Below are 13774 nucleotides of genomic sequence, written 5' to 3' on the forward strand. Positions count from 1 at the left end.
ATTTCGGCATAGTGCTGAAATATAATAATACCAAGACTTATGATTTCATGATGAATTACTTAATTGTGATGAATTTAAGTCTGAAATTAAAGAAATAATAATTCATTCCCCGTGACATTGAAATGTATGATGCAATTATTGAATACGGTAGCGGTATTGACGTTTTCATATTGGATTAGGAAAATTACCAAAAGGTAAATTTTCTGAAAAATTTTTCAAAATTGACTAATTTTTGCAAACTCGAAAAATGACAAATATCGGATGGTTCCATTATAAGCCGCTATATATCAAACAGCCAAAAAAACTGTGAAATATTTGAAACTGTGTCATGACCCAAGGAGTGACAAAGTTTTGGGTAAAAAATATACCTTCTTCAATAAATGAACGCCATCACAAAACACACCCGATTACGTTAATAAGCCATTCACTTTAATGTGCGTCCTTTCCATGGAAATATTTCACAAACAACGTATTTTTTATAAACTTAACTTTGTGACAATGATAAAACCAGTTTCAAATTTCCTAAAAATAAGATAAAATGACTCTGATTCTGCCAATAGCATACATATATAATAATATCCAACAAGCTGATTCCGTACAAATCGATAAAACTACCTTTCACCAGGAGTACCTTTAAAAAAGGGCTTATATGAATTGTTTACGAATGTTATTTTGCAAACGATGACTAAAATATAATTAGATGCTGGGATGCTGGAGAAAATGCTTACTGTAAATGTACAAAATATAAAAAAGATGTAAAAAAAACTTGTTACATACATCACTTCTTAAGTAACAAAAATCCCGACTCCTTTTCAAAGTTCCAAATAAAGGGAAAATACTTATGAAAACTGAATCATAGGTTAAAATACACGGGGGTGCTTTCATTATCGATTCCTGTGAATTTCATGCTCGATATACATGATTCCGAAAACAAACATTTTGTCATCCAAAATGCTAGAATTCTTCCCTGTCCTTAACTTTCTGCGAAGGCGTGTTGATTGGCTTCAATTGTGTGATTAGGAATTTTTTTCTGTTTTTGGTTCATTTGAACCTCTAAATATTTTGCGATCATCTCCAAAAGCAAGTGGCCCCTCTGTGTTTCCAAATTTAGACTCATATATATGATTTGCTTGGCTACAATATTTGGCTATATTCGTTAACGAAATGAGCATATTTGTTTATTTCGGATATCATCTGTAAGTAATGTTGGTATTTTTTCACACAAAAGTAGTGGTCCATTCTACCCGCTGTATTAAACCCTAAGTTCATGTGAGACTTCGTGTCCTTTAGTTTCTATTTGTACCTTTATAACGGCTGCAAAATCAGGGACATTTTTAGTTGTTGGTCCATTCCAACCCCTAAATATATTGCGGACATCTTTAAAAACAATAGTTCTAGCCCTTCTCAGCTTAACCCTACCCTTGTGAAAATTTTCGTGAGGATCGGACGATAATTTCAATCTGTATATAATAATCCCAACCTGTGTTGGAAACTGAAAAAATATTACAAAATGTATACTTTAATATGTTAAGTCAAATTGAAAAAATCGCATGCGATAAAAAATATGAAAAAATAAAAAAAATGTCACAAAATACTCCAAATCTATATTAACATATTTATTGGCATATTTTTCTGCTATTTTTTTAGATTTTATACTTTGATGTCAAGAGGCCATTCTGAATTGACAAAATTTGTCAAAATCGGTCCAGCCATTCTTGAGATATAAGCATTCTAACTAACATCCCCTTCCTTTGTATATACACATTGTATATATTTCGCTATATATATCCGATATATTTACTATCGGCATCGACGTAACGGTCAGAATTGACCCGTTACTTGAAAATCAAGAAATTTTTCAGTTTTTGGCCCATTTCAACCCCTTAATATTGTGCGATCATCTCCAAAAGAAATAGGGTTCTATTCTGACCTTAACCCCACCTACATTTTAAATTTGAATGAAGATCGGGCCATAATTGCGACCTGTAGAGTGATTACCAATTAACATGGACAGACGGACGGACGGACATACATAGCTAGAACGACTCAGCTCGGCGAGATAGGAAGATCCATATATACTTTCCTATGTGGGAAATCAATATTTCGAGGTGTTACATAATTTTTGGCCCAATCAAACTTATAATACCCCAACACATAGTGTTGTAGGGTATAAAAATTTCATATATTCAATTAAATATTTCTCGAAGTTATCATGCAATTCCTGTTCATTCTCTTCAGTTCAAAAATATCCGACAGCTTTGATTTGCGTGTTCATTTGATTTCAAATGTCAATCCCATAGCGTATAAATACGAAAATCGTATTCATACATCCAGTGGATATTATATTTCGTATACGCTCTAGAATTGACATTTGAGATTGAGTGCAATTCGTAGATCAGAATGGTCTAACAGAATGGTCTACGAACAAACTTAGAATTTTTATAGAAGAGCATTTCGTTGTCTATTGATCTGTTCCAGAACCTGCTAGAATCTACTAATTTTGCAATTATTTTCGCTATCATAAAAGAAAAATCGGTTATCGTAGTAAAAACTTTTACATTCTTGCAGTTCTGGAACAGAGCATATATTTTCATTAGATTATGGAAGAATATCGTAGACAAAGTAAAGTCAGAGAGGTACAGGCTGAGATGAAAAAAATGCAACCAACTTCAGACTGCTATCATTTCTAAGCCACTCGTCCGACAACTGTTAAAATTATTCCAGTGACAGCTCATTATATTGTTTACAAGCGAACAAAAGCATTTTGGTGAGAATTTTCCAGAAATTAAGTTATTCGTGATGGAATTCAAGCGTGGTAGTGTGATTTCTTTATGTTTGACTGGAAAACCACATGTGGCTATCGTTAGAGCACCCCAGCATTTTAATGTGAATAAATCTTTTGTGTCTCACACCATCGCTCGTTACCGTGATACTGGTAGCGTAGCTCGACGTCAAGGAAGTGGACGAAAGAAAACAGCAACATCAACAGAAATGGTTCGAAAAGTAAAGAAGCGACTTTATCGAAACCCGCATCGCAGTGGCCGAAAAATGGCTCGTGAGCTGAACATATCGCAACATTCCATTCGGCAAATATTGAAAAATGAGCGCGGGGTAAAGCCATTAAGTGCAAGCCAAAAAGTGCAAGACTTTACACCGCAACAGAAAGAAAATGCACTCAAAAGAGCTAAATAGTTGCTTCGCTTGGCCGAAAGTGATGAACTGCCGAATTTGGTTTCCTCCGATGAGAAAACTTTTGTTGTCCAGCATTTTGTAAACAAACAAAATGATCGTGTTTACTTGCCAAAGAGGTCAGCTGAAAATGTGCACCTTCGGTCGGCCACCAGAACTCAAGCGCCAGCCATGGTGATGGTGTGGGCCGCCGTTTGAAGGCCATAATTCGTGCCAAAGATCACTAATTCGAAAAAATCTAAACTTATTCTAAAATTTGATGCTATTTTTGATATTTTTTGCTTCCACTCAATAAAATTAAAAAAAAACAAGTAAGCAAAGGCTACAGTCGAGCGGGGCCGACCGTTGAATACCCTACAACACTATAATAAACGATACAGTTTATATAGGCGAGATACTCGAAAGAATTCCACAAGATATTGTGACAAATTATAAAAGAAAACCATCAGGTTCCGTTCTCTAATTTTCGAATAATAGCAACTTAAACTAATTTGCTTATTTCCAATTTATTGGTAGATGTTGCACGTAAATGGTCTTCCTAGATCTGGAACCAATATTTCCCAAAGACCTATAATCTCTCAGAAGTGGCAAAAGATTAACATTTATTATTGGTTTTTGACTGAAACGCATCTATATGAGATACAGACATTTGACTATATTCTTCAACGAAATCAGCGTTAACGAAATAACCAGAAGTGAGTCTTTCCTGTATTTGTGAATTCTCTAAAAAGTCACTGGAATGGACATTTTCGTATTTTGTCTACAAAAGTTGGCAAACTATTTCGCACATTGAATATTTTTGGATGGCCATCCAAAACTGCTTGGCTCTTGCAATGTCCGGTAACCCCCATTCAAATGTGCGTGAGAGTCGGGCGATAATTACGACCTGCTGACAATTTTGCAGTTTTTTGGTCCATTTCAACCCCTAAATATATGGCGATCATCTCCAAAAAGTGTAGGCTTCTATTCTGACCCTCATCTGATCCCCATGCAAAATTTCGTTAGGATCGGGCCATAAATGCGATCTGTATATGATATCCTGATATCCTAACTACTTAGTTTTGTTAGCTGTAGAAATCTTACCAAATGTTTAATTCAAAATGAAAATATGCCAAAAATATGACAAAATTGAAAAAATAAGAGAAAATTTTACAAAATCAATATTTTCATCTTTAGAGGGATATTTTTATGCGATTTTTTTAGACGTTTTTACTTTCCTGTCAAGAGGCCATTCTGAATTAATGAGAACTGTGGAAAGTTCAGCCGTTCTCGATATATAAGAGATTTTTCAAGCATATCTTCTTTTATAAACATATATATCGCACATATTTTGCTATATATCCGTTTTGTTGGATGTTAACATCAATGTAAAGATCAGAAGTAACCTTGTCATGGCTTTGTGATTTCGCCGGGATTTAAAATATTCGCGGTTTAATGAAAATTTTTTAATTTTTTCAACACAAAATATATGGTCTATTTTTCCCGCTAAATATTATCCGATGACCACCCAAATTGGTAGGCTTCTTCCCCGCCCTAAACTCTACCTACATGCGAAATTCCGCGTCGATTGGTCTATAATTGCGACCTGTATAGCTACTGCAAAATTCGACATTTTTTCAGTATTTGGTCCATTTCAACCCCTAAACATTTGGCGATCATCTCCAAAAGAAATAGGGTTCTATTCTGACCCCAGACCCACCTCCATTCTAAATTTCGTGAAGATCGGGCCATAATTGCGACCTGTAGAGTGATTACAAATTAACATGGACAGACGGACAGACGGACGGACGGACATACATAGCTAGATCGACTCAGCTCGGCGAGCTAGGAAGATCCATATATACTTTCCTATATGGGAAACCAATATTTCGAGGTGTTACATAAATTCTGGCCCAATCAAACTTATAATACCCCCAACACATAGTGTTGTTGGGTATAAAAACTTGAAAATTATGGCGTTTGACTTTGTTGCAGTTTTTTTATCTCACCTTGTATATACTTAGTTAGTTAATATACCCTCCATGTTGGTGGGGGGTCTAAAAGCCGTATCTTTTGGTACCGCTTTATGGGCACTACACTGGTTTAGTTTCAATAACAATAGTTCTTAAATCCCTAAAATACATTTGTATATAGTTTCAATACAGTTTCTTCATTTCATTTAGCAGCTGGATTAAATAAGTGAACGATAATATAAATAAACCCTTCTCTACAGTATTCTAGCGCAACTACACCTTTGGCGCCATCTATTGTTAAAATGAGTATAAAAGTTTGACTTTATGACAGTTTATGTCTTGGGTTAGTGTGCTGCCAAGTCTAAAAATATCGGACGCGTTACTTTTCCATTAGGCAGCATCTATATGGTGGTCTTAGCGCCATCTATGCAAATTTAATTTACATAACAATTTAAAGTGTAATCCCTTGGAAGATGGCGCTACTAACAAAATATGATAAGGTTTCCAAAAGTCTTTAAAATAGTAGGTATTTGGGAAAAAATGAACATTTTAACAGAATTTCTGTAACTAAAGGCTTGTAAAAGCGCCTATGTTCGTCTTGCCCCAGTAGTCGAAAATTTTATTTTTAAACTCAAATAAATAATAATTCTTATAATTAAATGTAAAAAAGAAATTTATTAAATTTCACTAGAAAAATATGATTTATTCTAATAAAATTTAAATTTTTGTCAGTAAAAAAAACTCTTTAAAAAATAGTGGAAAAGTCAAATTTAAAAGACTCGTAACTGTGTTAAAGCCAGCAAATTTTCAACAGGGTCAGGAATTCTATTGTAAAATATTTATAATTATGCATAATAATTTTCTAATTCTAATGTGAGTGAAAAAAAAATCATTTTCGATGTTATAACTAATAAAACATTTTATAAATGTGAAGCAAATACTTTAAAATACTATTAATTAACAAAATGATTTTCGAGCATTTATTCACCATCAGAAACATTCTAAAGACTGAAATCTCATCAACTTCAAAAATGATTTTAGCGACCCTGCCGAACATTGGATAAAAAATCTTTAAAATAAAAACGTCGAACATGCCATGCCGACAATTGGCAAATGAGCCGACTATCTGCAAAAACTATTTTAATAAATTTGCAAATTTTACAAATGTTATAAAAAAAGTAAGCAAAGGCTATAGTCGTGCGGGGCCGACCATGTGATACCCTACAACACTACAATATGGTAAAAGCCCTCTTATGTTCTAATCCATTTTGGAATATTTCGCTTTTGTAGTTATATCATAGAGCACTGCCCAGATATTACCCTTAGCTTTTTGACCAGGGACCCTAAATATTTTGCGACCATCTCCAAATGCAAGAGTCCCTTCTTCATCACCAAATTTAGACACATCATATGATTTGCTTTTCTACAATATTTGTTCGCCTGTAAGTTATTATCATCGTTTCGGTAGAATGGCAATGTTGATATTTTCCACACAAAAGTAGTGGTCCATTCTACCAGCTGTATTAAATTCTAACTTCATGCGAGATTTCCTGTCCTTTGGTTTCTATTTGTGACATAACGGCTGCATGATCTCTATGATCAGGAACCGTTTTAGTTGTTGGTTCATTTTAACCCCTAAATATATTGCAGACATCATTAAAAACAATTGGCCTAGTACTTCTGAGCCTAACCCTACTCTCATCAAAATTTTCGTGAGAATCGGACGATAATTATAATCTGTTTATAATAACTTCAACCTATGTTGTAAGGTAAAAATGTTGACAAATTTTATTTTTATTTAACACAAATTGGTAGGCTTCTGCCCAGCCTTAAGCTCTAGCCCCATGCTAAATTTCGCGTCTATAATTGCGACCTGTAGGTCCACTTCAACACCTAAATTTTAAGCGGTCATCTCCAAAAGCAATAGGCTTCAATTCGTGAGGATCGGTCCATAATTGCGACCTTCGAAAATTTGCTTTTCGAATAAAATTTACGTGGAAAGAAATGCGAAAAACACAACAGAATTGACATTGAGATTCATTAATTATATTGTTGTTGCAATATTCATGCTTATTCTCATAAAAAACCACCATAAAAGTATTAAGTCTGACTATTTTGCGAGTAAAAAGTAAAAAAAAACTTTTCGAAACAAGACCAAACAACAAGGCCGACTGAGATTTTAATTGGTTGTTACTGGAGAAATAAGGTCGAGTAATATTTTCTAACATCCAGTAAATTTTCGGTCACATGTCAAAATGTAACCTATGTTAATGTTAACCTGTACCAAAGTCGAAATAAAACAATTTCAAAATAATTTTTATACATATTTTTTATTTACTTTTTGGATTGTTTTAATTTTTTTTAAATGATTTTTCTCATTTTATATTTTTTGTTTGTTGTTGTATATAATTTGTAATAATAATAATATTCATTTTATTAATAGTAATAATAATATTTTGTGTTTAATTATTTTAATATATATTTGTTTATATATGTATATATGACAATTACACATACAATTAAACATGTATAAATAAAAAATGTTTATTTCTTTTAATATTATTTATTTGTTGTTTGTTTGTGTGTTTTAAGGTATATAATGTATTCATTTAAATGTATATGCATTTAATATTATTATTTATTATTGTATTGTTTAACTTGTGTTTTTTTAATATTATGGGATTTAATTTTAAATACTTTTTCATCTATTTTGATTTTTTTATGTTTTTGTTTTCTTTATTTAATTATTAAATTAATAAGCCATTTATGGATTCATATCCTTACGTGTGCAATTTATGTCTGTGTGTATGAGTGTGTATGTGTCATGTGGGTAGTTATTTTTTATTTATTTAATTCTATTAAATTTGTATTTATTTGTTGGTATACTTTGCGCATAATTAAATTATGAACCACAAAATTTGTATTCATATTTTTTTTTGTATAATAAATTTCATTTAGTTTCCATTACGAAAAATATACTTGTTTTACAAAATACACAATTAGCAAAAAGTTTTTTTTTTTGATTTTTTTTTTTGGGGGTAAGTCAGAAATTTGATTCATGGTAAATTAAAGTTTGTATATAAATATTTGTTTTTTTTAATTCTTTTTGAATTTTAAGGTTTCTTGGGTGAGGAGGAGATGATTGGTTGGTGGGAAGAAAACAAATTGATGTAATGAAAAAATTAAGAACATTTATACAGTGCCACAACATTCAAGGTATGTCATCAATGTGATAAGGTTCGAAGTAAACTTCTGGCAAATCAGGACGAGAAATATCAAAATTTAAAAAAAACTAGTTAAAAAAATAATATGTTCAAGAGTTTGTTACAAAGTATTTTGAAAGACCCGAAAAAAATCCTCAGTCACATTGAAAGTATAATCTTGATTTTTTTTATTGCAACACTGTGCCGTAACTAACATAAATAAACACACATTGATTTTACACAGAGAGATTATTTAATAAGAATATAATAATTTCAATATGCGGTGAATATGTGATGACAATCACACCGCTTGAGTTCGGAGTTCGTGAAGCATTTTGAAACCATAGCAAAATTGAGTTTCCATTCGTGTTTTCTTGTATTTTTATAACAATTAAAGCTTTACAAAAATGAAGCTATTCATACAGAAAAAACTGTTATAAATTAGGGGTTTGAATGTTAATTTTTGACATTCATTGTTGGTTTTTGTTTCTTTTTTTATGTTTTGCAATTCTCAAATGTTATTTATATCTTGTATTTGCATTTGTAGAAAAAAGAGATATGCTTTGATTTAACTATACGCTATGCTAGCTTTCGTATCATTCTTACTAATCCTTGATCCTAGTGTTTAGATACTTTCCTATGCTATATTCATTTGTTTCTTTGTTGTTATTGTTGCTGTTTATTCGTCGTTTAGATAATTACACAGGTTGTTTGTTTTTTTTTTCGTTATTTTGCTTTATTGTTATTTTAATAATTTCGTTTTTTTAATTTATTATATTTCTTCTTTGTTACGATATAAATATTTATTTATGTATAAAAATAATAATTCAGGTTTTTGTTACTTAGATTATACTTAAGATTTGTGTGTGTATCTGTGTGTTTTTTAATAAAAAAAAAAGGAAAAAGTATATAATTAATAATTATTTTCGAAAAGAAAAACCATATTGAACATAAATTGTAAGGAAGTTAAAATTGTTCTTTAAAGCCTTAAAACAATGAAAAAATGTAAACTTAAATAATCTAGGGATATAACGTTAACAAAAATTAAAAAAAAGAATAGAATACAAAAATGTTGAAAGGCTTAACATTAAATAAAATGTATACTCTATTTATATATATTGAAAAAAATGAAGAAAGCTTAGCTTTTATTTTAATTTACTATTTTTACAAAATTTTAGATAAGAGTTGGAGTTGTGGTTTACCATTGAATTAATTTAAATTTAATTTAAATTTCTATTAAACATTATGAAGAGTAAAATATTACAAAAACCTTATTACAAAAATTGGAAATAAATTAAACAAGAAAAAATTAATAATAAAAATGGAGATTTGATCTTTAGTTTCTTAAAAGAAAAATATTGTAAATGTAAAATTTTTCTCATAAAAAACCAAAGATCTTCAAAAAGAAAACTTAATGGAAATTTTAAAAAATAAAATATAACAAAAAAGAAAAAAACAGGGTCTTCACAAAAATGTGTAAGAAAATACATTAAAAACTTAAAATAATAGTATTTCGAAGTTAATTAATTTTCGTTTTCCTTCCATTTAGTGATACCCTATATATGATGAGAAGAAATTAAAAAAGAACCTAAATAATTTAAATTTAATGCATGTAGATTTTAATATAAGCAATTAAACATTAACTAAAGAATTATGTATTTTTTACAAAGATTTACAAATATTCAATATATCGTTTGATCCTTAAAAGTGTGAGATTTTGGAATATTATTTACCAAAACTATTTGTTTCATAGAAAATGGTATTATTAATAGAAATTGAAATGGGACTACAATTTTTTTAATATAAATAAATGTAGAAAATTGGAATTTGAGAATTACATTTATGTTGAAGCCCATTAAACAGAATTTAATCAACTTTTGCAAACAAAGGTAGACCATTGGAATATTATCTGCGAAAAAAGTTTGTTTTCTAGAAAATAGAGTTATTAATAAAACAACATATTTCTCGAATTACTTTTTTAAAATAAATAAACTAATAAAATTCTGATTACATTAATGTTGAAGTCTTTTAAAGAGACACATTCTAAGTTATTCAACTTTTGCAAAAAAACGCATTTTATGGGGTTGTGAAAAAAGGAGTCAAAATGTTATTTTCTCTAAAAATTAATTTAAAACAAAGCTTTTTTCGTTGGACTCTAAAACTACATTATAAATTACAAAATTGGAAATGGATGCGTTCAACGGGCTTAGGTTTAAATTAAAAAAAAAATAATAAAAATATTTCCATAACCTCAATGCTGGGGACTTGAAAATTGCCAATATATCGGAAAGTCAAGGAAATGGCCAATATACATAGTTCAAGGAAACTGGATATTATGTATGTATATTTTTATTGTATATATTTTTTAATTTTAATAAAGGGTTTCAATTAACAATTAAATAACATAAAATTCCAGAAATTATTTTTATACAATTAACTCTGTAATCCCAATAATATTTTAAAAGGTTTTCTTAATGAAAAATCCCAAAATCACACATTTCGTTCGTAGACAACAAACTTATTTTCAAAAAAAATATACATTTATTTTCTTAAATTCCTCTTTAAGAGTCCCGCTCATTCTAATCTATTAACAAAACCAACAATAATCCAAAATTAGAAAAAAAAAAATAAACCACAATTAAAAAAGAGGGTGGGTGATGTTTTCAAAACATTCCAAATTCAAACCACGTGTAATAAAAATACTTTCCATCTTAAATCCGATTATTTAAAACAACAAGTAAACACCTCCATTAAAACGAATACCTATCCATATAACAACGCTATGCCCTATTACCATTAAAATTCCTTTAAACTGCCACCACGTCTCAGTTTGGCCAATCTGCGAAAACTTCCACCCATTGTTGGGGTACCAGGTACCATGCCCAGATTTGGTGAGCCGGTCAGCGATGAACAGCATGTTGAACGGTCCCGAATTATGAATGAACCTCGAAATCGTACACGACTGCGGCTGCGTTCCGGTGTAGTTTGCAAAGACATGGGCGGTTGTAAATATAACGAAGATGTGTTGGAAGCGGCGACATATGTCATACCGCTGGGTATTGAATATGGAGGTGTGGCCTTGTTGTGCCACACATACTCCGGAGATTATAACTTTTTCTCCCAGATGACAATGTGGGCATCATTGGAGTTGGCAATGAGGGGCGATGAGGCTCCCGAACTGAGGGAACCCGATGATGACGATGATTTATGGCCGGGTGAAGTGGTATTGTTGTACCAGACATGACGCCAATAACCCCGACCACCGGTCAGTGTAATAATGGTACGAGGTCCATCGGCTTGTTGCTGCTGTTGTTGCTTGGCATTTTGTTTTTGTTTACGTTTCAACGTGGCTGTTGCTGCTGGTGGGGGTGTGGTACTGGTACCGCCAGCTGTTGCAGCCCCAGCTCCGGACGCTTGTTGCTTTTGTTGTTGCATCAGCTTGAAACCATCATCTGATTTTGGTGTACTGTGAGTATAATGCAAATCGGTCATGAGGCCATTTTCCGATATATTACCCAAATCACTGCCATTGCCCGAGGTTTTATGGCTTGCACTGGAACTGTTGCGTGAAACCGAACGGCCTCCAAAGAAACGTATACCCATGCTCTCTTCACTGCCCGAAGAGGTGTACAAACTTGATGACTTAGAATCCACTGACCAATTGGACAAATCCAAAGATCTGGGTCGTGAGGCTTTCATGCGCAAACGTCTATCCAAAGTGGTGACACGTCCGGGTATGGCTGCCAATTCGGGGTCCGAGCGACGCATACCCTCATACATCATATCCATAAGGTTGCCTTGGGTACCTTCTTCAGCATCATAGTCTTCTTTGATGTAGATCAATTTAGCATACAAGTCATAGACATCGCAATAACCATGCTCCGTATGCGATAGGGTACTAGTATTCGAATTCATGCCAGACTGGAAATAGGCACCAGCTGAACCCAGACCTCTAGGCAACGTTTTAGATATGCGTGCCGATTCAGAGGACAAGTCACGGAAACGTTTGCGATGGAAAGCCGGTGAGTTTGCCAAGGAGGCACGTATTTTGGCCGAAAAACTTTGATCCAACGAGTTTTGTTTATCCAATTTGGAACAGCGTGGTGAAGAAGCCGCCGAGTCTGCTCCACCTCCAGCTTCAACACTTAACTCCCTCAGCATAGAGGCTGAGGGTGAAGCAGAACCTGAACCATTCTCATCTTTGGGTAAGTCACGTCTAAGAATAACTGCACTATCATCCAGTTCTGCTTCTGTCAACTTTTTGGGATCAGCGTCTATGGCGGGCAACTGCAAGTCATCACCCATGCTGGGTGCAGGGGGCGACGGCTCAGCAGGCATATTTATGGCTAATGGCATTGTTTGTGATGTCTGAGCGTTTGCGGTATTTGGTTTATAACTGGGATACGACTTGGGCACCAATGGCAAAAGGAAGGTGATAGGTCCAAAGTGGGCATGACAAGACATACTGATGCCGCCACTGATAATCGGTACACCCTCCAATCGAGGCAGTGGTATAGTAACTGCAATACCCACATTTGTGCCTACCCACAGCAAACCTTTGCAGGCCATCAAAGCGGTCACATAGATGGCGTTGTTATTGACGGCGTGCTCCTTCTTGCCATCACTGCGCAACACACTTGAGGCAATATTGATGTCCTGTAAATGCTTGAAGGTTTCAGTGTGATACAGACACAACATTGTGGAATTCTTCAAGGATATCCATAATCCAATACCCGAATGAGCCATTAGATTCACTTGCTGATTCGAGCCATGGTGGACTTCGAAGCTCCTTTGAATCTCTCCATTAAGAGCATTCAGGACATATACACGGTTAGCACACGCTGCATATATATTCATATTGATGGGCAAAATACTGGGCACAGGTAGACCGGAATCACCCATCACCACCACCTGAGGATCTTTGAGCATCCAAACGCCATCGTAGGCCCGACGATATATCAAAATTGTGGAATTCGATAGGGCCACATAAACGGAATCGAAATGATAGAGTATCTTCATTACGACACTTTGGACATTGCAGCAATGCAGTTGTTCCTCCTGTTCGGGATTTTTGGCGGTATAAATGAGTAGCTTTTTGGTGTCGGTGCCCATCCATATGAGGTCTCCCAAAAGGCTACTTACATCCTCGCGTGTCTTGCAGATCTCCAAGCCCTTGACATATTCCATTGCCGTTACTTGGGTTTCAGCCAATTCGAAAGTGCTAACATCCCTCAGATTACCGGCCTGCTGATGATGCTGCGAGAAGACGGTGATTTGTGAAGATGTGGTGTTGGTTGTGCAGATCCAGAGATAATTTTGTTGCTTGTGGCGGCGTCGGGCATTGCCACTGAGTTTGGGGTCATTGGCGATGCTATAATAACATCCACAGCGAACCTAAGGAGAAAATGAATGAAAATCGGAATTAGTACG

General features: G+C 33.5%; 1 protein-coding gene across 2 annotated transcripts in view; it reads right to left on the reverse strand.

Moving 5' to 3' along the window:
* Nucleotides 1-7804: 7804 nt before the first annotated feature.
* Nucleotides 7805-13774, reverse strand: part of LOC101893041 (uncharacterized) — a 523443-nt gene continuing 517473 nt past the window's right edge. For both annotated transcript variants that reach the window (XM_059127351.1, XM_059127352.1), the window contains one exon: nucleotides 7805-13738. In XM_059127351.1, coding sequence (XP_058983334.1) covers nucleotides 11450-13738 — 2289 coding nt within the window. In that variant the 3' untranslated portion in view covers nucleotides 7805-11449. The remainder of the gene's footprint in view (nucleotides 13739-13774) is intronic.

This window comes from Musca domestica, unplaced genomic scaffold, assembly GCF_030504385.1.
Source record: "Musca domestica strain aabys unplaced genomic scaffold, Musca_domestica.polishedcontigs.V.1.1 44, whole genome shotgun sequence".
NCBI lineage: Eukaryota > Metazoa > Arthropoda > Insecta > Diptera > Muscidae > Musca > Musca domestica.